This window comes from Cetorhinus maximus, chromosome 13, assembly GCF_964194155.1.
Source record: "Cetorhinus maximus chromosome 13, sCetMax3.hap1.1, whole genome shotgun sequence".
Taxonomy (NCBI): domain Eukaryota; kingdom Metazoa; phylum Chordata; class Chondrichthyes; order Lamniformes; family Cetorhinidae; genus Cetorhinus; species Cetorhinus maximus.
In genome coordinates, this window is record NC_135891.1 from 83,131,739 (window position 1) to 83,158,253 (window position 26,515).

The following is a 26,515-nucleotide window of genomic DNA, read 5'->3' on the forward strand; positions in this document are numbered from 1 at the left end:
TCTCCGAATCCTGTGCTGAATTCATCATTGTTGCATTATGACTTTAACTCATTCATTCCTAGAACCTCAGGAACTCGTTACTTAATCTACAGTCTCTCTTTCCTTCAATCTAAAGGCTTTTAAAACCCAAGCTTTGTCTCACTTAACCATGACTTCTCAACTAATATTGCCACCCACCTACCCCCAACTACTCTTTTTGATCTTGGTGGTGCCCTGCTCCATGGCACTTGATGCTTTCACATAGGTGGAGCAGCTGGCTGGCACTGTGTTGAATCAATTTTCTTTTAGCTCCAAGACCTGACTTTGAATCCAGCCCCAGAGTCACCAGTAGAAGGACTGAGTACTGTAATCAGGTGGGGTGCTGCCCTTTTACCTCTGGGAATAGGGGTGGGTCCAGATGTGCTGGGTCAGTGGAAGTGTCTTATTAGAGATGGACAGTACAGCAGATCAGAACTGGGGTCTGATAGCAGCCTACATTTAGATGATGGCATCTATTTTTAATGCAGATGACTGCTAAGGGTGCTTAATATGCAAACGAGATTCTCAAAGCACAGAAACTGTCATTTGCCAGGTGTGGTAAAGACAGATTTCTCCTCCACGGTATAGAGTAAATTGCCCTGTCATCTGAGAAAACTCTCAGATTAGATTAAATTCAAGCACACAGCAGTAAAACACCTGAGGCAAAAACTGAATGTAATCACCGTCAGACCTTGCTCTTGATTGTTATCTCTCAATGCTTATTTTTTAATGCAGCATATTATCTATAAATTGGTTATTAATACCTGCTATTTCCTTCAACAGTGTCTGCTGTAAATAGGCCAAAAGAAATAGCCACAATATCTGCATTTTCAAGCTGCAATATTTTCAATTAAATTGATGGGGTTTATAAGAGCGTCTGTATGTTTCAAAGATAAATGATTTGCTTTTACAGCATCTTTCACAACCTCAGGACACAACCAAAGCACTTTGCACCCAAGTAAAAAAGCAGATGCAGGAAACCTGAAATAAAAACAGAAAATGATGGAAAAACTCAGCGGACAGGATTTTCTCTTTGTCGGGCAGGCCTGGGAACGGCCACGAGATGGACCGCCGACCGCGATTTCACACTGGCTGGCTAATTAACGGCCAGCCAGCATGAAGCGTGCACTAAGAGCCTCAGCGCTGACGGGTGGGGGTGGGAGGAGCGTATGCGCTGAATTCTGCGGGTGCATGGGGGAGCGGGCACTGAAAGCTCCCTGAAGGCACAGAGCTGCCTCCGGGAGCAGAAGAATTTCAAAATAAAAAATAAACATTTTACAAATGATATAAACATGTCCCCAAGTGACTAAGTCACATGAAGAGGGACATGTTAAAAATGATGTCAAAATTTTTTTTTTCCGTAATCATTGGAAACCTCATCTCGTCTGTGGATAAACGGTTGAACGGGCAGTGAAAAATACAAATTAATTACTTGCTTAAAGGCCTTAATAGGCCTCTTAATTGTCGGCGGGCGTGTTGCCACCTCTCATGCGTGCCCGCCAACCATGAGATCGCGAGTACGCACGATGACGTCGGGACACTCACCCCACGTCATCGTGCACTATTTCACTCTCGTTCGGTTCGATGAAGAATTCTGCCCGGCAGGTCTGACAGCACCTGTGGAGAGAGAAAAACAGAGTTAACGTTTCGAGTCTGTATGACTCTTCATCAGAGCTCTGAAGAAGGGTCATACAGACTCGAAACGTTAACGCCGTTTTTCTCTCTCCACAGATGCTGTCAGACCTGCTGAGTTTCTCCAGCATTTTCTGTTTTCATTGCAACCAAGAAAGTAGTCCTGAAGTGGATTCACTGTAACATGAGAAATGTGGCAACCAATTTGCGCATACCAAGGTCCCCCAAACAACAATAAAAAAACATATCTGGTCATTTACTTTATGTTAGCTGAGGAATAAATGTTGTCCAAGGCATTGAGAGTACTCGCCTGCTCTTCTTTGAATAGCGCTGCCTACTTGGAAGGGCAGATGGAGACTCAGTTTTAATGCTTTTTCCTAAAGACAGCATTTCCAACAGTGCTGCACTTCCTCAGTACTGCACCAAGTGTTAAGGAGGGGCTTGAGAACACAACCTAATAACTGACAATTCTACCACTGAGCCAAGACTGACATGTCTAACCTTGGGCGACTCAGCAATTGTGCCATTTTGCTATGTGTTCGTGTGCATACAGGTGTGTGTGTGTGCATTAAACCAGGCCCCTCACTCCATCAAGTTCAGCAACTTTCCTAATGCAGTCATCAACATATACTGCTTAAACACAGAATAAATGACAGATGAAAATTGTTTTCAAAATGTGTAACTCTTACAGTAGTAATAATATTACATTTGTCAAGTCAGGTAGAGAGAGCTCTTTGCATAGCATCTGGCATGGAAGTGCTTAATCTGACACAGGTCAAAATGGGGCAAGTTCCCATTTCTTAGTGCAGTTGGTCATCCCTTACTTCATATGGTGTAAAGACATTTCAAAGCAAACTTGCTGCACATCTGCCCCAATCACACACATACAGTAACCAACCCTCTTTAGGCTTTCAACCTCTTACCCAGCTGTCAAAACATTAGGGTTTAAAGACTCACCCTCGCATCTGTGACCTTGAACTCGCGAAGGATGTACTGTGGCATATTGTACTCCGCCATTGGGTCCACGACAAAGTACTGATATCTGGCAGACCGCTCAGCCGGCCAGTACTGGTGACATTTCTCCTGTTAAACATACAACAGATCTGCATATCAGCGACAGTGTGTAAAGAAACATGGCACTTTCAGTTGCTTCTTAATTTTTTTACAAAGGCTTCTTTTATATTGTAAGCCATTGGTTCCTGATGGGCAGGTATCTGGCAGCTAGTGACATTAACAACATTTAAAAAAAAATTAATTCTTAGGATATGGGCGTCACTGGCAGGGATGTCAATTATTGTTTGATCCCTGGATGTCCTTGGGAAGATGGGTGTGAGCTGCCTTCTTGAACTGCTGCAATCCATATGGTGTAGGGGCTCCTGCAGGGCTGTTAGCTAGGGGGTTGCAAGATTTTGGCCCGGGGAAAACGAAGGAATGGCGATACATTTCCAAGTCAGGAAGGTGTACGTCTTGGAGGGGAACATGAAGGTGGTGGTGCTCTCATTCACTTGCTGCCCTTGTCCTTCTAGGTGGTAGAGGTCAACGGTTTGGAAGCATATTTTCCAGATTCATTCAGCACCCAGTTTAAGTCATCCTGCACGTCAGCCTTGGTTAACCTGGCCACGTTAGTTTGGTGTTGTCGCTGGCTGGCACTTAGCGCAATATAAAGAGCAGTACGGCTGAAAAGAGGTTTGCTCTTGGGGCCACTGTGACATCAAACAGAAAAGACTTCTTGAAAACCCCGACTGTAACAAACCACCTCCTGATGAAAAGTCAGCCCCATTGTTGTTGCTCAGATTGAAGTGTAATGGTAGACATGCTGAAATTGATCTTTCAAACTTGGGTTTTGTCTGGACAGTCCATATTATGCTATAGATAAAACCCTGGGTGAAATACTGGTGCTACTGACATGGTGGCAGATGGACAATTTCAGATGTTAAAATTCGAACTATTACATAGTTTCAACTGTAGTCTATGCTAAGTTGGATGATCTCAGCAAGGCTTAGTGCTACAAACAGCCTCACTGCCTTGGGTCTGACAGCATAAAATCAGATAAGGCTCCCGATCCAGCAACTCCTGTTGGAAGCATGTCAACATCATTTAGGAAAGGGATCAGGTTTGGTTGCGATGCACCCTATGGTTAAATTGCCTGTTGTCATTCATCGTCTGGGTTCATATATAAAGAATGGATTAGGCACTGGAGGTTACCAGCACCGTGAACAGCCAATGTCTAAGAGAGGGAAGAAATTGGATGTATTTTTTTGAAAGAAATAAGCAATCCAAATTGATTATGCCTGACATCAGAAAACAGCCCAAACATGATCATTTTTGTCATGTAATCACCCCTTTGCTTCCCTGTATCTGATTACCATTCCCCACACACATTTCCTCATAAATGCAGCTCTTGTTAAAGGTTTATTATCTCTGTAAGATTGAGTTTCTGGCTCAGGCTCCTCAACCTTTTGATGAAAGATCTAAAGCTGGTTGCCAAGCTGGTATGTAGATGGAAAAATAGATATAGGAGAATCTCGATATAGGTAAGTAGGTAGACAGGTAGATAGATATAGTTAGAAATAGACTGAGATATGTAGATAAGTTTAAATAGATAAATAAGACTGATGGAGATATATTAGGTAAATAGAGATAAATTGGATAAGTGGTTAGTTAAAGGCAAAGGAGAGCTAATGTCTAACAATGTAGGGACACATCATAGGTCAGTAACATAGGAGATTAACAACTCCTGGGAAAAGAATGAAAAGCGAGCACCATGGATTCTAATTATAAAGATCTCTCCTTGTTGTGACCCAGGCATTCTGGTGGAAGCTAACTATTTAAGAGTTCCTCCAGATAAAAAGTATGCAAAAATAAATTGGGAGGTCACCCAGTCCCATTTCCCAGTGAAATCCCATTAGGCACTGATATCCTTGAGACCAGAATCTTGTTTTTGGAGAGATACTGAATAAGTTGGTCAGTCAGCAGTCCCTAGTCATTCTATTTAAACAAACAAACGTTGGGTATCCTGTTAACATCCTTGAAATTTCTGAACAACTTAGTAAACATGTTCAAAACGTGTTGGCTTGTCAGTTGACATCTCTCAGGGCTGTCTGTACCACTCCAAGTCATCAATTGGTGATGTTTCTGGAAAGCAATTCATTTTTCCCTCAGGGTTAAGTACCTCACTCCAATTCCTGCTCTACCCCCAGCCATCTCAAACTTGGCATAATCATAGTTATTCCAAAAATTTGTGCTCTAAGAAAAGCTGTTCTTTTTGTGCTGACTGACCCAACTGACAAAACCAATCACAAAGACTGACAGCTTCTAGTGTGCGTGAGGAGGATTTAAACACAAACCTGAAAATACATGTGATGATATGGGTAGAGCCAGATTCAGGGGATGTGCCTGTGTGTGTAAATTCTTCACTGACAAAGCATCACTAGCAGCAGGTACAAACTGTGAGGAAACACTCACAAAGTCATCACAACTATCAAAAAGGGATGAAAATCCAATGTTTTAAACCTGCAGCTGATGCTTAGGGGAAGTCCCAGAGAGGAAAAAGCCCTGCCAAACAGTGGCCAATGTTTGACTGATGAATCTGATCAGATACCCATGACCAAATGTGACGAAAGTATAATAATTTTCATAATATTTTTCTGGTTTATTGTGAAGTAGGTTTATGGGGCTAAGTTTAAGTGGTTTTTTCTGTGTGATTTAATTACATTTGGAGTCAAGTAGACTGCAAGCTTGAAATCATCAAAAGAAGCTAGGTGGAAAAATGTGCTTGATGTGTCAATGAGTAAACATGGATGCTGGCTTAGCATGTAAAGTGTGAAGGAAATTTGCATTTTTTGATAAATTAAGGGATTGTTGGATTTCAAAGAGATTTTAGTCTGTTTACAACTAATCAGATAAGCAAGGTTAAGGAGTGTGCTTAATTTTCCCAAAGGTTACTGACAATATTGGCAACATGAAAGATTTAACATTATGATGAAGCTATAGTTTCAAAGGCAGATAGAGCAATAGAATTTACATATTAAAAAGGAGAACGAAAGGCTATGTGAAATAAGGCCATGTAAGATCTAACAGGAGTGTGTGAAACAGCCCTCGAGAAGCCTCCAGTCATTTGTGTGTAAATCTGCTATGTAAAATAACTGAAGGTGGGGAAGCCATTTGGAATTCCAGTGTCAAGTGGGTATTGTGTTAACTTGCTGGTTTCGTTTTAAATCTAAACACTATTTTGGAATGTTGCCTTAAAGGAAGTATGGAACTGGGAGTCAGGTTAAATCTTAGGATTTGTTACTGTAGTAAATAATTGTAGTCTTATGTATGTGCTTGAAGTCTTTTATTTTGTTAATAAATATTTTAATTTAATTTTTAAAAAATCTCTTAAGGTTTTGGTGAGCTCATTACTTCTGAATTCAGTACGCACATCTTCTCCTGATAAATACAAATTGCAAAACTGTTGTGCTAGCACGACCAAGTTTCTGTTGTGGATTTGGTCTGCCTGGCATACATCATCTGCCAAATATTGTCGTAACACCAAATCTTCAGAGGCTCACTACTGGAGTCAAAGATTCAAATCAGTAAAAGGGTTGGTGCATTAATTATGATTATGACATTGTAACCACAAAATACTCCAGTGGTAGATTGTGAAGTGGGCTGAGAAGAGGCACTAACAAGCCCCCTTCTCTGTACAGATTTCCATTTCATAATGATGAAAATTTAAACTGCTTCTCATCCCTCTCCCACAGTAGTACAGGCTATTCACCTTGATCATGTACTTGACATCCATATACAGACATTAAACTGGTTTTGCAAGGGGCACTAAGATCTATTGAAGGATCCCACTACCACTCTATCGAACGTGAAAACTAAGCAGAGATTATGCATCAAACCTACAGCCTCTGTGGTCTTTATGGTTTAGGACCATACCGAGCAGCCTCTTTATCTGGTGGTGTTGGCTGGGTGGGCGTAAGTTCATCACTGCAATTGTGGATGTGCTTCTTATAGCCTGATCCAGTTCCTTGGGCACCATGGGCAGAATTTTGCCATCGGCGAGCAGGGGACGAGGCCCGCTCGCCGATGCTCGCAAGCCTATTTGAATTTTTAGGAAGGCGGGGGCGCAGCAAAATCAGCTGCACCCCCGTCGACCTGTCAATGGCCAATTGAGGCCATTGACAGGATCAATTATACAATTAAAGGACCTGACCGTCCAACCTTAAGGTTGGGGGCAGGCCAGGAGGCCCGGCGGCAACTAGAGAAAACATGAAACCTCATCCACCGGCGGGATGAAGTTTCATGTAGGGTTTTAAAAAGTTTAATAAAGTTATTATGTAAATTATGAACATGTCCCATCTCATGTGACATTGTCACATGAAGGGGACATGTTAGGGAATTTTTTTTTTTCTATTTTTCATATTTTTTGAAGTGTGAGCGATCTCCCTGAGGCAGCACTTTGCCTCAGGGAGATGTGCGCTCTTTCGTGCGCATGCGTGAAAGAGTGCACACTTGCTTTTGGAGGATCCCCCACCCGCACAGGAAGCGCATAGCGCTTCCCGCCGGACGTCACCCTGGGTGGGCTTTAATTGGCCCGCCCATGTAAAATGGTGGCGGGGCCTGCTTCTCCGGCGGGGATTGGCTCCCCGCCCGCTGGAGATTGGGTCGGGCCCACCCGCCCGACAGGCAGAAAATTCTGCCCCACGTGTGACTGGAACAGCCTTAACATGGTCACCATCCCATCTCATTATAGAGCTACAGAAAGAACAAAGAATATACTTCTGCACCAACCTTTCAAGTTAATTTTAACAAAACAAGGTCAAATGGGCTAAAAGGCTGTTTTCACCCAAAATGTGAGCCTGTGGGGAAGAAACGTATGATTCTTTTAAAAAACAAATGGTTGCTTTTTCAGCTGGGGCTCTATCTTGTTAATTAAACCACCCCTGTGGGTCTTGATACAAACTAATATAAAGCAAATTCTGCGCTATTGTCAGAAAGTATTTCTTCACATGGGGGTCACTCCCAAGGCAGCTGGACGCTGTGTTGGGAAAATGGTAGGTTTTTAATGATACATTAAGCTCGCTGGGCTGAGTGATTTCTGCCCACCCAACCCCCACAATCTTTACCTTCCCCTCCATTATACTTGAGGCTCCTTGTGACAAACACTATGTCCAGCTGACATGACACCCAATTGTTCCCAGCCTTTGCCAATGTTGCTCATGTCAGCTTCTAGGAGGAAAGAAGGGGAGGCCTGCAATCTCTTTGTCCTGCTTCCTGTGGCACACACTTTGTGCGTACTTGGCCTGGTGCCTTTCCACTGTTGCAAGGCCGAGATTGAGAACCAAATGATTGCAGGATTGGAGCCTAATATACTGCGATGCTGTGGGCTGCAGCTCCATTGTCCTGCCTCTTAAATAAGTTTTATTGGTGAACAAATCAACCAACCAGCCACAGAATACCGGAAGAACTGTCAAAGTTAGAGCCACAGTTTCAGTGATACTTACACGTCCCATTTCTCTCAGTTTAGTGAGCATGACGACAATGGTGGAGTTATTCTCCCATAACATTCTCCAGAAGTCCTCTGTAGTCTCTGCTAAAGGACCTTGTGTAGCTATGTACGCTTTCTGTTGTCTGCAGGCAAAAGAAAAATTGATTAGTATACGATTGGAGGAGGTCTCTCAACAGTGGGCAGGGAGATCACTGTACAGGTAAGTGATGGTAAAAGGCAGGAGTGTGGTCTGCAGATGATGATTAAGTGCATGGGGTGGGGAAACACAGAGCTTCTGGAAGGAGGTCAAATGAGTGGGATAGAATCCACCATAAGGTAAAATACACATAGTTTGTGGAAGAAGATTAAATGGGTCAAGCAGAGTCCATGATAGAGAAGAATGCAGATGGTCTGTGGTTTTGATAAGAGATTAACCACTTGAGAAGGCTTCATGAATGGGAGTTATTTTCACTATCAAGTGTGTGAGTGAGACCTGTATTAGAATTTTTTTTTCATCTCCATATGGTTCCTGAGGTCTGTTCATGGGTGAGTGGCTAAGGAGGTGGCATGGGGTTATGAGAGACCATAGGGAGGTATGGGAGGCAATTGGTGGGTAGGGTGCATGAGTTACATTGGCATGAGTTACATTGACATGAGTTACATGGGGGGCATTAGGAGACATGGGGTGTGTTCAAAACATAAATTGGTATGGAGGATCCATGGGGGGTTGGTGAACACCAGAGGATCTAACAGCTTCTAAAACAACTGCACAAGGTCCCAGATAAGGAGGCGGACCTTCTAACTAGTTTGCCTTGGCACTCGCCTGCCCGTGGCCGACTACAATCTGCTTCCGGGGTTAGTGGGCCTGACTCTACCCCACAGTTACCTCCCCAGAGTGAAAATTGGGTCTAACAGGACCCTTTAAACAGAGGCAGGTCTGCTGAGTCAAGAAATTTCTCGTCTCGAGCTACCTGCCCCAGAAGCGTAAATCCGGCCCCAAGTATCAGATTGTCCAATGATACCTGTGCAGAGACAAGACAGGTAAATGTGTCATGTGTAACTCTCCTTTACAGCTGCTTTGTGTCTCTGCCAACTGCCTTCTGCTTTGTCTTAATGTTTCCAGAGATTGCAGGGTTTTTATTTTAATTTGTACTATGGCTATTTGGTGGCTAACTATGAAAAGATTACTCTTTCTATTCCAAGACTGTTCAGTGATTAACCACAAATTAGAATTTGGAAGGATCAAGTTATTTGGCAACACACAGGAAGCTCAAGGGTAGCTGGAGGATGCCAAGGTTATGTGGTCACGCAACAGCACTGCTCCGTACACTGTCAGGGGCACCGTGTGAGTGCCCATGAGCTGCCAACACAGAGAACACTTGTACTTGGTACGATGGTAATGTTTCTTCCACTGTTGATACTTAGCTTCCAATTTAAAGAACAGGTGGCTAGCTGCTGAACTGTGGGATAACTGCTAATTGGCTTGACCTGAAGATGGCTGCTTGTGTAATCATATTGATTTGTTTTGCTCTCTGTTCCCAACTCTACCACTGGCAGATAATGAAGCATTTCTATTGATAGATTAATTCCTTGTTTCCCCCTTCACAGTTCTTTTGTGAATCTGTTAATCCTGCTGCCCATGAGCTATTTGCTATCTACAGTTAGGGTAACCAATCCTTCTGGATTGTCCAGGAGTCTCCTGGAGTTGACAAATGACCTTGCAGACCTCCCAGGAGAAAGTATTTTGCCTGCTCATTTCAAGCCAGGACACCTCCTTAGCCCTGTACTCTCAGTTCCCGCCCTGCAGTGTCCTGCTTGCCCTGGATCCCTCGGCACACTTGTTGCTGCCATTTGTCCACATGGCTGCGACAATCGCGGTATACACGCTGCAGGATGCCTTCATACCTAGTGGCATCTGCAGGCCTTCCTCCAGTGCCAGCTACCTTGACCAGAAACCCCAAACAGCAGTCACCTCCACCCTAACTAGGACACAAGCCTGGCTGGTCCCTACTCCCAAACAAAGTGAAGCTGTGCCATGCTTCCTGGTGGATGGGTATGCTGCATCCATCACATGCTCGCTCAATCTCTTCAAATACACAGGTAACATTTAAGGTGGGTGACCCCCTAGTTTTGTACCAAGCTCGCGATCTCGTGCTTGGCTGATGTCTACAGGCAGAGACACTCCCATTTTGAAAAGTCAGGAGAACTCTTCAAGGACTTGATTCTGCCTCTGCCACTTATGAAAATGCTTTGGAAACTTCAGTAACTAAACCTCACTACCTCAGAAGTTAACACAAGTAATCGGGGCTCAGCTTTAGGGGAGATGGTGGCATAGTGACAGTGTCACTGGACTAATAACCCTGAGGCCCAGGCTAATGTTCTGGGGACACAGGTTCAAATCACATCATGTCAGTGGGTGGAATTTAAATTCAATTAATGAATCTGGAATTGAAAACTAGTCCCAGTAATGGTGACCATGAAACTATTATCATAAAAACCTATCTGGTTCACTGGTTCCTTTAGGGAAGGAAATCTGCTATCCTTACTGTCATGAAGCTATTAATGGATATGATTGGAAATTATTTTTCTTTTAAAATAGAGGTCTAGTCTATGGGTGTGTCTTAATTAGATTAAAGCCAGCTAGTCTGGGTGCTTTGATGTAAACTAGTTTTGAGATGTAAGAGAGGTAGAGTGCATTTGCATTTTGTTGAATAGAGCATTCCAGAAGGGGAGTGAAATCTGGCACCTAGCTAGCAGAGACCAGGCAATGTTTATATTACTAATAAAATTGGTATTGTGAAAGGGGTTTTATTGTTAGAAGAGGTGGAGTTCAAAGAAGCTGGTGATACAATGAGAATTTACATTCAATCAAATGTACTGGATATAACTGATAACAGTTTTGCGTGTGCAGGGCAGAGGCAATGTAAGATCAAAGCCTGTAAGCCTACCATTGTGCCTGCGAAGGAAGCAAAGTGAAAGGAACCTCATTTGAATTTGAAAGGTGAAAATGCTTTGCCTCGTGTCTGCTTAAAATCTATGGGTTGCTGTTGCCTTGGTGGAGATTAGTTTGGGAATTTGTTAAAAGTTATGGTGGTAGTAATTTGTAGCCATGTGTATACATTTAATTTCTGTAAAGTAATAAATGTCTCATGTAGTTTGATATAAAAGCTTCTTGAGAACTGGTGGTCTTATTCCTGAATTTAGAGTTGCATCTCAAACAGACCAGTTAAAAACATAGGGGCAGCATTTTCCCCTTGGTGAGCAGGGGCATCCCGAGGTCACCGTGCATCGTTCTGATTCTCAGTTCGGTGGGCGCGCAGCAGAGTTGGCTGCACACCCGCCTGTCAAAGGCCTATTTAAGGCCTGTTAAAAACTAATTAAAGTACTTAACCGAGCTGCCCATCCAACCTTGAGGTTGGCGGGCAGTCAAAGAGCCCAGGCGGCCTTCGTATTTTTCATGAAACCTCATCCACGGGCGGGATAAGGTTTCATGAATGATTTATTAATTAAATAAAAAAGTTTGAAAAAACTCATTGACCTGTCACATGAGGGGACTTGTTTTAAAAGTTTTTTTTTTCCTTTATTTAAATTTTAAAATCTTAAACTGATCTCCCTGAGACAGCTCCGTGCCTCAGGGAGATCTCTGCACTCTTTCTTGAAAGAGTGCAGGGAATCACTAAGGGAATCCCTCCCCCCCGCCCGCACAGGGAGCACTCAGCACTTCCGGTCTGCGTCACAATGGGCGGGCCTTAATTGGCCCATCCACGTAAAATGGTGGTGTGTCCCCGATCGGGGGCGCCAATCGGGTTCGCGCCCGCCCCCACACAACCCCCCTGACGGGGGGAAATTTCTGCATTAGGTTATGACAGTTGTTTAAAGTTTCCCTCTGAGATTTTTAAATAACTCAGCTTTACCAACTGCTGAGTCATAACATTGCCCAGTCTGGCCTACATGTGACTCCAGACCCACAGTCATGTGGCTGATTCACAACTGCCCTCTGCAATGACCTAGCAAACCACTCTGTTCAAGATAATTAAAGATGGGCAACAAATGCGACACCCACATCCCATGAAAGAATATAAAAAAAACTAAAATTCAGTATGACAGTCTCCCATTAATTTTCCCTCCGCACCTCCTCCTACAAATTAAACCCCACTCCTCACTGCCATGCCCATTCCCTGAGTAACACGAAATCTATTCCTCCAAAACAAATTTCCGATGGGCAAAGCCATTGAGCTTTTGTTTTCTACAGAATAATGGCAAGAAACTGGATTCTAAAAGAACAGGAAAAACCTTGGAATTTGGCTTACTCAGTTATCAATAAATCAATGGGTTTGCTGATTGGTTGAAGGAACTGGCAACAAAAAAGAAGTCCCTCCGCAGAGTTAACTTCAAGTGAATATTACAAAGCACTATCTACCTGGGCCAGATATAATCATAGCTTCAGATTAACTGTGAACTATTTTAATTGCAAATTAAAATTGCAAAATGTAAAATCGGAAAATAATACCCAGTCCTTCCTTGTACTACTTGCATACCTCAAATTTCTTTAATTTACCATCAGCTTCCTCTAAGAAATTGATTTTATTGACTGGATCTCTCTCTAATTAGAAGCTTGACTGAAAAGGCCAACTGCCCCATCATGCATTGTAACATATTAAAAAATGTCATTGTTGGCTGTGCTGTAACACTAAACATTGATGGGACTAAACCACTGGAGGGCTGCGAGTTGGACCCTCTCCCAACTCTGTCGACGTCCTGATTTGAGGGGTGGAGTCAGCGCACTTCCTTAAGAGGGAAGTGGAGAGTTGGGGATCGAGTCACAGCCCAGCCACTGTCATGCATCCTGGTAAAGGGTCGGGAAATTTCAGCAGCAAAAGACCTGGGAGCAAATGCCCCCACTCCCCGCTCGCCAGCACTTGATACGAGTCCTGTGAAAATGGACCGAGGGAAGGAAGAATATATGTTTTGAGAAATGGGTATAGTGGGCAAGGGCCAAGTCACTCACTGAGGAAATGCACCATGTAGCACTGGGCTTCGCAGACTAGGAAAACCCAGGTTCCAGCTGGGATACTACACTTGACTTTAGCATTCCTGGTTCAGGTAAGGGAATGAGAAAAAAAGGTCCTCTGCATCTGATCACTGCTTGAAGCACAGGTGAGCAGAGGGCAGCATGGGATGGTGATGCCCTTCATGACCAAATAGCTGCTTGGTGTCACAAGTACGAAATGAGTACACAGGCAAAGGTACCACAGTGCTGCGTGATATCACTATACAAGCCATTGATGGCACTAGTGAGAGGAGGAATGAAGGTTGCTTCAGCATTGGGTTAATTCAAAAAATGTATCTTTGCTCATCAGCTGTTGCAGCTTATAAAGTCTTAGGTTGACCACCTTTAGGCTCCATTAACTAAAATTTTATTTTGCCAGATAACAGTTTTCCCTGCTATGGAACATATTGGGCAACATGTCCTAACTATTAATAATTGTGTGAAATTGTTCAGAATTTAAGAACGCAATCTCCTGTTGCGACAACTGTGCATCGAACTGCACAGCAGATGGTTCCTAATATTGCTCTGTAAATTTACAGTGCTAATGCAGAATAATGGCAAGCAGTCAGCAATGGTGGTTTCCCCTGGGCACTTACCTGTAACCATCGATAAAGCTAGCGTTGATGTAATCAGAGCCCTCCACCCCACGGATTGGCTGTAGACACACTCTCGTTGTCTCATACGGCATGATGTTGACAAGGCGGTTCTTGAACTTATTACATGGAAGATTGGCACTTATGAATCTGGATGTGTGAGCTTTGGAATTGGCCAGGCGCTAAAAAGAAGAGCAGAAAGTGAATTAAGGCAATCAGAGGCACTGAGTGAAGTGCTCATCTGTGTCCAGGTCCATGTCAAAAGCTACCTCCTCCCCTTCCATCTTACCCTGCCAGTCAAGTCACCTACTCGCCAGTTTTGCTTACTGCCAGCCTGAATCCAGTTATCAGGGTGTGTAAGGTGACTCAGCAAAAGTTACTTCAGTTAAACTGGGCCATTAACAATGGTAAGGACTCACAATGACATTCTGAACTCCTCCCAGCTTTATCTGCTGAGTTTATTCATGGGTAGCTCTCAAACGTGCAGCTGTAATCACCTTGTTCCTCCTCCGAGATCCCTATCCCGGCCTCAGCTCCACAGGGCTGTCAAGGTTGGGAGGGTTTGTGACAACAAATCCATCTACCGCCATCTTGATGCTCCATCATCAGGTGCATTATTCTCCTGAAGGAGCTTATAGAGCTTGACCACTAATAGAGAAATCCTCATTGACCCAAAGATGCTCTGCTCAGTACTTTTTTAATCGTTCATTGAGAAAACTGCAACCCTGTCGAGCATTGCCACCACCATTTGTGGAGTATTGTGGTGGATGGAGCTAAATGTAAACTGGCTTCCTCAAAGGATAGTCTACTTATAATATCATGGTTGATCTCCGCTCTTGAATCTTTTGTTGAGCTCATGACATCAATTACAGAACAGTGTATTAGAAGGGAGGGGAAAGTTATATTTAGGATGCAGAAGCAGGTTTCTTTAAGGAAGCAGGTAGACACCAAAATTGAAAAACTTAGATGGCGTTTTGCACACATGGGCTTTCCCTCTTAAAGAAGACAGATGCTCCATTGCAAGGGTATTCAAACTGGTTTATAGGCTACGTGCGGTCCCTGAACCATATCATCCTTTGACATTTAAGCAATTCACTCCTATTCTGTGCTTTTTGCTCTTGTTCACTGATTTGTCCTGTTTGAATTTTGTAGGGCTTTGGAAAGGGTTGATGGAGAAACCCTAAATCCAAACACCAAGACCTGCTAGTACCGGTAACTTCTGATAGATGCAGCTTAATGTGAACATTGGGTTTAACCATTATATGTTGCCTCTCAGGCACCATGGGGTATACATGTGGTTAATGAAAATGAAAGGCTTGGACACCTCTGCTCCATTGCCTAAGGGACTGAGATTAAGCTAAGGCTCAACTGCAATCTTTCCTCTGGGAGTAAATCATGATTTCAGCTGTTAATGGCAAACAGGTTGATTTCAGCCTAGCTTTGGAAATCACGTGGGGCAGAGTTTTTAACTCGAAGTGCAGGCACGCGCCTGACCCGCTTGAACGTAAAATAGTGCGTGATGACATTGGGCGAGTGTCCTGACATCATGCCGTGCTTGCACGATATTACAGTCGGTGGGCGTGACAAAAGTCAGAAGTGTGTCCGCCGACAATTAAGAGGGCAGTTAAGCCCATTGAAATTCCAATTGCCACGATTTTTCGTGGTCCATCCAGCCTTACAGTTGGCGGACAGGCGAATCCGTCAGGCAGGCTTTGCATTTTTGATGAAACCTCATCCAAGGGTGAGACGAGGTTTCCGTTATGAAATTTAAAAAAAAATGTGTTGACAGAATTTTCATCGTGGGCAGGATTTTCGGGTCGTCAGGCGGGCCCGGGAATGGCCGGGAAATGGTCAGCCACTTGCGATCGGCCCCTGGCCGCGATTTCATGCTGGCTGGCCAGTTAACGGCCGGCCAGTGTGCAAGGCGCGCTGAGGAGCTCAGCGTTGCCGGGATGGGGGCGGGAGGAGTGCGAGCGCAAAAGTCTGTGCGTGCACGGGGGAGTGCGCACCGAAAGTAACCTGATGGCAGGGAGCGGCCTCAGGGAGCTGAAGAATATTAAAATCAACAATAAAGATTATGAAAATGCGCAAAACATGTCCCCACGTAGGACTCACTGACATGAACATAAAAGTTATAAAAATTATGTCTAAGATTTTAAAAATAATTAATGTTGGAAACCTCATCCTGTCCGTGGCTGAGGTTCCTGAAAAAAATCCAAAGGTCTCTTGGCCAGTTTGCCTGCCCGCCAACCATAAGGTTCGACAGGCCACGAAAAATAAGTTTAAATTAATTGATTAAGGGCCTTAATAGGCTTCTTAATTGTATGTGGGCTCATTGCCGACTCTCGCATGCGCCCGCTGACTGAAATATCACGCACTATTTTACACCTGATCGGGTCAGATGTGTGCCCGCATGCTCACGGGACCCATGTACATGTTCAGGTGGCTGATTCTGGTGCCTGAACATTCTTTTCCAGATTTTAAAATCTTTATTTATTGCTTTTAAATTCTCAGCTCTCTGAGGCAGCCCTCTGCGTTTGCATCAGGGCCCGCCCTCTCCCCGCCCCCACCCCGGCAGCACTGAGCATTTCAGCACACGCTTCACGCTGGCTGGTCGTCAATTGGCCAGCCAGCGTGAAATTGTGGTCGGGGGCCGATCGTGGGCAGTGGTCCGTTCCCTGGTCGCTCCCGGGCCCGCCGATCGCGCCCGCGCACCAACCTAAAAATCCTGCCCTTGGTTCACTGTCTGGCCCCCGTAGGACATCCATGCTGCAGTAATCAGCCACTTGGATCATTGCTGGTGACAAATAGCTGCAGCAATTGGAAATCAATAATATTGGTCTTATGTTGACTGTTTTGATTCCAGTTGACTAAACTGGTTAAATTGTTATTCCAGCTAGCTCACGTAGTTTTGTTACTACAGGCTTTCAGATGTTGAAGTAACCCCCCTGGCAGCACCCTTATCCCCATATTTTTCTCCCACTTCTCTTGAGGATACTTCTTACCCTAGAGGAAGGAGGGTGAAAACCTAAATCAGCTGATATTCCCCGCTCCCAACTGATATCCAAATTAGGGTCAAGTTCTTCTGTGATGCTGGCCTCTTGTGTATCTCTGGTCTTCATCATTCTACCATTGCCTCAGTTGCCTAGGTTTTAAGCACTGGGATTTCCTTCCTAAATCTTTATGCCTACCTTGCTCCGCCTTCAAGATGCTCCATAAAACTTGCCTCTTTGTCATTGGTCTTAATATCTTCTCATGTGGCTTGGTGTCAATTTTTATTTAAGAATGCTCAACTGAAGCACCTTGGGACATTTTACTACGTTAAAGGCATTATACGAAAGCAAGTTTTTGTAGTCGTTGGTGTGTCTTGGCTCACATGATGATGAAGATTGATCTCGTGGGAGGTACCAAAGGGCAGCTGCTAGAGGATTAAACTGAAATTACAACACCCAAGCTACTCTATCACAAACACTTTAAAACAGTTACTTTGTGTAAGCCAAACCCAATCTCAAAAAATGCTCCTAATAGTTAAAGTGAAGGTGAATTTAATCCAGCAGCACAAACATTACTAAAGCTGGTTCTGGGGCCTGTCCCGTGATCCCCCAAATGGACTCATTATTCTTTGCCAAGGTGGTCTGTGGTTGGTAAAGCCTGTGAACCATCAAGAGACAGTGGAGTAGTGGTAATGTCTCTAGACTAGTAATTCAGAGGCCCAGGTTAAAGCTCAGGGGACATTGGTTCAAACCCCACCATGGCATCTGGTGAAACTTCAATTCAATTAATAAATCTGGAATATGAAGTAATGATGGCTGTGAAACCATCATCCATTGTTGTAAATACCTATCTGGTTCACTATTACCCCTTTAGGGAAGGGAATCTGCCATCCTTACCCAGTCTGGCCTACACGTGACTCCATGTCCACAACAATGTGGTGGACTCTTAGCTGCCCTCTGAAATGGCTGGGCAAGTTACTCAGCTCAAGGGATGGGCAACAAATGTTGGTCTTGCCTGTGATGCCCACGTCTCATGAAAGATCAAAAAAAATTATCCACTTATGTTATGGTCTCAGGCAGGTCCTTGGAGAAAATCACAATGGCTTGAATATTACGTCTGTCGGGCGGGCCTGGAAATGGATATAAAATGCGCTTCTGCCCGCGATTGGCCCCCAAATGCAATTTCATGCACCGAGAAAGGCTCAGTGCTGCTGGAGGGGAGGGGGGAGGGCGCTGAGAGAAGGGAGGGTGTGGGCTCCCGCTCCCTGAAGGCTGATGGCTGCTGTGGAGCTGCCTCAGGGAGCTGCAGTAATTTATAAATGAAATGAGCTCAATAAACTGCTGCAAACCGTGACAATACTGTGAATGCAAACACCTAGCAGCAGGCTACATAGCAGACCATCCCTCAAACGTGTTCTTTTATTTTATTTAACCCTGGACATTTCATCCCGCCCGGGATGGAGTTTGTAGTGAAAACGTGACGGCGACCTGGCCATTTGGCCCGTCCGTCAACCGTAAAAGTGGACAGGCCGTGTAAAATCAGTGACAATTACCTCCTTAAGGGGCTTAATTGGCCACTTAATTGTCGGCGGGTGCGCTTCCGACTCACGTGAGCGCCTGCCGATCGTAATGTTGCTTGCCAGCGTGATGACCTCAGGGAGCATGCCCAACGTCATTTCACGCAATTCCGAGTTGGGCACGTGCCCACACGAACAGCAGGAGATTCTGGCCAATGAGTGACCGTTTCCCATGCAGTGCAGGCTTCTGACCTCCAGGTGAGCCTTATGGCAGGTTTCAGAAGCCTGTAGGGAAATTCTGCCTCATTTGTCCTGGTGTTTCCCTCTACTAACTAGCCTTTCACCTATTATATCCCTGCTGCCTAGGATTACCTTCCAAAATCATCTGGCTTAGCTAACTCTCACTGCCTTCAAAGTCATCAATAAATCTCCCTTCAACCATGTCACAACAAGCCCTCATTCCCAATTTTCCTTTACTTCCTGCTTGCTGTTTATCCCACTCCCTGCTAAAGTGCCGTGAGACCATCATTCGGTTATTTGCAGAATGTGTTAGAAGTTGTACCTTCCCATCTAAGCATCTCTCTTTGAAAGCATAGCGATGGGGTCATTTTAGATATTGCTCAGGACTTAACTGTGGCAATGTGTCCCTTTCTGAGTACAGCTCTTGTTAAATAAGTGCTAAAGGCAGCAAATTAATCATACTCTGACCAGACAACTGTGTCTCACATTAACTGTTCCACTATATGCACACGTATATTTCTTTCACTTTTGACATCCCACATCCCATATTTTTAAGTGAGGTGTGCAGATTTCTTATCTTCTGAACATGAGCCCAAAATTTTTTTCACTAAATGAAAATTAAATTTAAGGAAGGGTATTGTTGGGAATGTGGAGATAAGGAGAGTACCATGGATTGGAATACTGGCCTCTCAGGGCCATGCCCCAGACTGATGAGATGGAAGTATTTACAGTCTTCAAGGGTTCTACGTGAATTCAGCTTGATCTGCCTCAACTAAATTCCCAGTGATTTGTGGTTCCAAAAACACAAAATTCTCCAGAGCATGACAATAAATTGCTAATTTAATCTGTGGTGGCCACAGGACTGCTCTTCTGGCTCTTGGGTGATGTCACAAAACTAAAGCAGGAGGCTGAGGTACATATTGAGGCAGAATTGAGAGAGCTGTACTCGGGATCCAACTACATTCTATTTGATCTGGGAGTGCTTGATGGCGAAACTAGGGGCATAAGGATTCCATTGCACTTATAGCTTTCACCTTGATGAGTATGAAGAGAGGGCAATTTTTAAAAATCCTACAAAATCTCCTTTGAAAAATTCGAGTGCCAATGTTGTTTACCTTTATATGACCAATCTAATATAATACTGGTTAACTCATTGGCACTCACTCTTAACCAGTTGGTAGCACATGCCTAAACCAGTTGGGCGTGGGTTCAAATCCCTTTTCAACACCTGAGCCTATGATCTGAGCTAATATTTCAGTGCGGTGTTGAGGGAGTGCTGCATTGTTGGAGATGATTTATTTTGGAGAAGACATTAAACCGAGGCCATGTTAGCCTGTTCATAATAAATGTGGAACTGTGGAAATAAAAGAGCTCTTGGCATGCACAACGTTTTGGCCAATATTTCTCCCTCATCAACATCTATCATACGAACATACGAATTAGGAGGAGTCGCACCTGCTCTGCCATTCAATAAGATCAAGGCTGATCTGATTTTAACCTCACGTTCCGGCCTACCCCTGACAACCATTCATCCCCTTGCTTATCAAGAATCTATCTACCTCTATCTTAACGATATTCAAGGACTCTGCCTCAACCACCTCATGAGGAAGAGAATTCTAAAGACTCAAAGCCCTCTGAGAGAAAAATTTTTCCTCATCTAACTTGGCAACCCCTTATTTTGAAACAATAACCCCGAATTCTAAATTCTCCCACAAGAGGAAACATCATCTTCACATCTTCACATCCTCTTCACATCCACCCTCTCAAGTCCTTTCAGGATCTTATATGTTTCAATTATGTCACCTCCTAGTCTTCTGAAACTCCAGTGCAGTACTAAGGGACGGCAGAATTGTTGGAGGTGTCGTCTTTCAGACGAGAGGTTGAATCAAGGCTTCGTCTGACCTCTCAAGTGAATGTAAATGATCCCATGGCACTATTCATGGTGCAACAGGGGAGGTCTTCTGGTGTTCTGGCTAACATTTATCCCCAACTGACACATAAAACAGATGGGCCTGAATTTAGCGCCCGTCAGGTGTGTGCGATTGGCGGGCCCAGAAGCGGACATGGAATCTGTTCTTGGGAAAAAACGCGATTTTGTGCTGGCTGGCCAATGAACTGGCAGCCAGTGTGAAACACGCGCCGAGAGAGACTCATCACGGCCAGGTCGGTGGGTGAGGTGGGAGATGGCAGAAAGAGAGCAGGTGCGGGTATGGGCAGGCGGTTTGTATTGAGCTCTCTGAAGGCTGACAACTGCTCTGGAGCTGCCTCAGGGAGCTGAAATATTGTTCAAAAGATATTTGCACACAGGAAATGCCACAAACTATCTCTAACGCAACTACAAACAACTGACAGTAATGCTCCCAACTCCTCAACTTTCAAACGTCCTCTGGGCCATTTTATCCCACCTCGAATTGAGAATGAAGCAAAAACGTGAAGGCTGCTTGGCCAATTGGCCCACGTGCCAAGCGTAAAAGTGCACAGGCCACTAAAAATCCTGGTCGATTAGGGCTTTAATTGGAACGTTGATAGTCGGCAGGCATGCTTCTGACCCCTGTGTGTGCCTGCCAACTGTGATATGGCGCGATGTTGCTATGACATTGGGACACCCGCCCGATGTTTTCCCACGCCAGCTCGGGCTGGCCATGCATCCGATCACAGCACGTAAAATTCCAGTCATGATCTAGTTATTTAGGTTCTAGTGGAACCTTGCTGTGCACAAATTAACTGCTGTGTTCCCCACATTACAAGAGTGCTGCACTTGAAAAGCTCTTCATTGCTTCTGAAGTATTCCAAGACATGATAAAGAGCTATATAAATGCAAGCTCTTTCTTGTCTCTTCCTAATAGCACTGTTAGGTTAGTCAGCAAGGGCATATGTATATCTGATTTAGTCGTGACTCTCCATTTCAGTAGGGTTGCTACAGGCTTTTAAAAATCTATAACTGCATTCTATATTAAATAAACAATGTACTAAGTAGCAATAGCATCCTTGTGCCTTTAGATTTTGCTGAGCTGAGATCTCCTTTCCTAACAGCACCATAGGTGTACCGATACCACAAGGATGGCAGTGGTTCAAGAAGGCAGCTCACCAACACCTTCTCAAGGGGAATTAGGGATGGACAATAAATGCTGGCCTAGCCAGCGATGCCCACATCCTGTGAAAGAATAAGGCTAGGTGAGAAGTACAATCGTCAGGCTGTTCTGAGTTAGCTGAGCTTAGCCATGGTGCCACGAGGGACATAACAATTAGCCCTGGCATTCCTGTGCCAGGGAGCAGAAAACTCAGCCAGAATTCTCACTGCCAAGTGCTATCCAGTGACTTCAGAAGAAAGGGTATATGTGTGGCTGTCAGATGAAGATTGGATTGGGCTTGACTGTAATGACCTCACTATTGATCTCACTCTCTGGCCTCATGGATGAAGAATGGCCATTTTGTGCAGTACTGGAAGGCAATTAACAACCATCACTAGAATCTTAAACACAGAAGAGCCCAAGAGTGGAATTTAATGCTCTCCCCACCATGGTGAGCTTGGTGGTGGGGGTGGGCATTTAACTGGGCAGGAGGGTGGCGGGTGGTGACCCGGCTGGCTTCCTGTCTCTGCCCCGATTCAGTCAACAGCAGGAAGCTTCGTGGCTAGCCTTCTCAGTCTGCCACCAAATTGAGACCTTTCAAAAGATGATGCTGGGTTCTCACTGGTTCTCTAACCGAAGGGCCAAACCCCCATTGTCTACATTAAATACCGCCCTAATCTTAGGTAGTGAGAGTGGGTGGGGCATGGAATGGGTAGGATTGGAACTACGAATAACAATTAGAAAGGTTTTGTCCCCAAATCCTCCAGCTTATCTGCTATCAAGACAGTGAATGCTTGCATGCCACAGCCTCCAATATGTACCAGAATGATGTAGTTCATCTTCTTACCTTGAACTCTAGTTCCATTCCCGTGACATGCTCTCCTGTCTCAACCTGTGTGAGTTTCTGAATGTAAGAGAACAAGTTTCTGGCCATCACCTCTGTGGTCCCACAAGCCACTGCTTCCAGCAATGCATCATGGATAAAAATGTACTGATCCTCTGTCTGTACCATGTAGTTCCGTTGTGACCTCATCAGTGTCACATGGCCATAAATGTCAACTGTCTTCTCATGTTTTATTCTCTCAAGCATAGCATCAATGACGATGAAACAGCCAGTTCGACCAACTCCAGCACTGAAAGATTAATTGAAATGGTTCAGGTGGTGTTGCACGGTCTGTTCTCCATAGGATGGGATTAAGGAGCTTTTGGATTTCAGTGACCCTTTAATTGTTTTGCACTATTTACTCTTCTGGTGGCTTTATACCACAATTGGGTCTAGTGTTGTTGGTATAGTCTAATGAAAAATCAGTCAGATTCTTGCTGCTGAACGAGATCCAACACATTCATGAGGAAACAGTCTACTGACTGTCTAGATTCACACATGATAAATGGGCTTATGAGCAAGATACTGGACGATTAATAAGGAGGAAATGCCAGGTGGAAGAAGGATGATCAGGGCTTGCAAATAACTTTAAACAAATGGAGCCGTGCTTGTTTTTCAAATGGATATTTAATCCAAAATGAGAATTACTCCTAATAAATGAGAATTGACAAGTCTGTAACAGCGCTTGAATTCTCACCAGGTAACCACTGGGCAATGGGAAATGGAGAAAATCGATTTTGCCTTAAAAAAAAACTCTTGTTCTACACTCCGAGTGGTGCAGCAGTACAAGGTGGGATCTAGTGGTGTGCAGTTTGGGCTGGTTTCTGTGGTGATCAACATTAAAATATCCAGGCCAGTGCAGGGTTACTTGTACTGCCAAGAATGAAACACAAATATATACATGTATTTATTTAAATATAAAGGACTAAAGATTGGCATTCCCAGCCAGATTGGCCATAAAGATGCCTGATCTGGGAAGCAGGAAGGATATGTGGGTGGAGTAGGAGATGTTGGGAGTTTTATCTCCCTCTGGCCACTGAGCACCTTATGCTGACGATGCATGAGATCAAATGTTAAATTTTCCAACATATCTTTCATTTAAAAAACAATACAGATATATCTCGGAGCTGAGTGTCGTCAATATTCAATCAAAGGATGGCTATGGGGTTGTCTATGTCTAACCTCATTGGCCAGAGCCATCCATCATTAAGGGATAGCTATGAGGTTGTCTGTTTCTCTTTCAGCAGCCCATAACCAGGAATAGACATTTCTCACACAGGACTCACATTGACTTCCCAGCTACGCTGGTTCCCATTCAGTATAGCTCGAGCCCACTTCAAATTAGCCCTCCGGTCAGAGGGACTACTTGTACAAAGGGAGGTGAAAAGATTTGATACAGGAATAACTTTGGCTTAAAACCCCAACAATCAACCATTAGACCGAACCAGCAGCATTTTAAACAATGATTTAAGCATCATCAGTTCTGATGTGAAAGGGCTGGAGGCATAAAACGGAAAACGGTTTTCAATATAAGAGAACGATCCTACCTGCAGTGCACCACCACTGGTCCAGCATCGGGAGGGTTGCAGGTCTTTACTCTCCTTAGGAACGCTAAGAAGGGGGTCGGATACTCTGGGACTCCGTGATCAGGCCATGCTGTGAACTGAAACTGTCGAACCTCTCTCTTCTCACTGGAACCATTCTACTCAGAAAAGAAAGAGGTTTACCTGTAAAACTAGTTTCTGGGTATGTCATACACACAAGGCACTCGTGATCATATGTATTTTACAGACTTGTGAGAGTCCTGGTCTTTGTAGGGTTAGGCAGCAAATAGATGGGTTGTGCAACAAAACAACTAGATACATAAACAGTATTAATCTCAAGCATTTTAGGCAGTTAGGGAGTTATACTTTTTATGAAAGAGAGTGGAATTTCTCACACCTTTTTAATCAATTTTTCATTTTTCTTATATATACCAGTAAGTATTCCTCAGTATCAGGGATAATGGAAATCAGGGGGAAAACTCTGCTATTTGGGGTCATACAAAGGAAGGTGATTGTGTTTGTTGGAGGTCAATCATCTCAGTTCCAGGACATCACTGCAGGAGTTCCTAAGGGTGGTATCCTAGGCCCAACCATCTTCAGCTCCTACATCAATGATCTTCCTTCCATCATAAGGTCAGAAGTGGGGATGTTTGTTGATGATTGCACAATGTTCAGCACCATTCGCGACTCCTCAGCTACTGAAGCAGTCCATGTCCAAATGCAGCAAGACCTGGACAATATTCAGGCTTGGGCTGATAAATGGCAAGTAAGATTCATGCTACACAAGTGCCAGGCAATGACCATCTCGCATAAGAATCCAACCATCTTCCCATGAAATTCAAGGACATTACCATCGCTGAATTCCCTACTATTAACATTCTGGAGGTTACCATTAGCCAGAGACTGAACTGGGCTAGCCATATAAATACTGTCACTACAATAGCAGGTCAGAAAGTAGGAATCCTGTGGCGAGTAACTCACCTCCTGACTCGCCACAGCCTGTCCACCATTACAAGGCACACGTCAGGAGTGTGATGGAATACTCTCCACTTGCCTGGATGAGTGCAGCTTCAACAACACTCAAGAAGCTTGACACCATCCAGAACAATGTGGCCTGGTTGATTGGCACCCCATCCACAAACATTCACTCCCTCCATCACCGGTGCACAGTAGCAGCAGTGTGTACTATCTACAAGATGCACTGCAAGAACTCACCAAGGCTCCTTTGGCAGCACCTTCCAAACCCATGACCACTACCACCTAGAAGGACAAGGGCAGCAGACACATGGGAACACCATCACCTGGAAGTTCCCCTCCAAGTCACTCATCATCCTGACTTGGAAATATATCGCCATTCCTTCACTGTCATTGGGTCAAAATCCTGGAACTCTTTCCCTAACAGCACTGTGGGCGTACCTATACCACATGGACTGCAGTGGTTCAAGAAGGCAGCTTACCACTACTTTCTCAAGGGCAATTAGGGATGGGCAACAAATGCTGCCCTAGCCAATGATGCTCACATCCCCCAAAAAATTCCTCCGTACCGCTCATGGTTCATTTGGGACCTGGGCCACAGTTGTGATGTTTAGCTGCCTATCAGCTCAGAGCCCCCTACTTCAACACACCTTGAGGGAATCCAGCTAAGGATTAAAATTTAGTAAATTGGTTGTAAATGCTCATTCCTGTTAATCGTTGGTTTGTCTCTCTTTTTTGTGCAGAGACTGTTCTGCATCTATAATTAAGGATGAATAACAAGTGCTCAGCGCAGCCTGCATCATATGAAAGAATAAAAAATTAAAATATGGTATCCAGAGTTTAGGTGACATTTGTCGCAGGAATCCGATTTATGCACTAGCTGATCTACCCTCAACAACTCAGATGATACGAAGTTTTTAAGAACGGCAGTGTTATACCATATCATGCAGAATGCACTATTCTGCTAAGTGGGCCTGTGTAAATTCAAGGCCTCAAGCCTAAAGGTTTTTCACTAATCAGGCTGAGATTGGACAAAATGTAATTGTTTGGTCAAGAAACCTGGGTTTGATATGTGTGTGGGTGGGGGGGTGTGTGTGTGCGTGGAGGGCGGTGTGTGTGGGAGGGGGTGAACGCGTGGTGGGTATGTGTGCGTGGGAGGGTGTGTGAGCGTGGGAGGGTGTGCGTGCTTGGGAGGGTGTGCGTGCGTGGGAGGGTGTGTGAGCATGGGGAGTGTGCACGTGTGGTGGGGTGTGTGCGTGGTGGAGGGTGTGTGCGTGAGGGGGTGTGTGTATATGTGTGCTCATGGGGGTGTGTGTGTGCGTGCGCAGAGTATGTGCGCGAAATGATTTGGAAAATTATAACCAGGGATACACCTTGAGGGAAGGAAGGCTTCGAATTATCATACTGATGCATGCTGGGAGATTCTTCACCATATACACAATCTAAGGCATTCTGCGAATTACAGGTACAGTTGTTAACTCCCCCCAGGAAGAATTTCAGCTCAAGTCCCTGGTCTGTCAG

The 26,515-nt window shown here is 44.5% G+C and overlaps 1 protein-coding gene across 1 annotated transcript in view; it reads right to left on the reverse strand.

The window, feature by feature from the left end:
• Window positions 1–26,515, reverse strand: part of LOC144688768 (receptor-type tyrosine-protein phosphatase delta-like) — a 455,185-nt gene that overhangs the window by 20,904 nt on the left and 407,766 nt on the right. The window contains exons 28-32 of the mRNA XM_078555681.1: window positions 24,023–24,177; window positions 22,440–22,725; window positions 13,775–13,953; window positions 8,145–8,271; window positions 2,608–2,733 (exon numbers count right to left, since the gene is read on the reverse strand). Coding sequence (XP_078411807.1) covers window positions 2,608–2,733; window positions 8,145–8,271; window positions 13,775–13,953; window positions 22,440–22,725; window positions 24,023–24,177 — 873 coding nt within the window. The remainder of the gene's footprint in view (window positions 1–2,607; window positions 2,734–8,144; window positions 8,272–13,774; window positions 13,954–22,439; window positions 22,726–24,022; window positions 24,178–26,515) is intronic.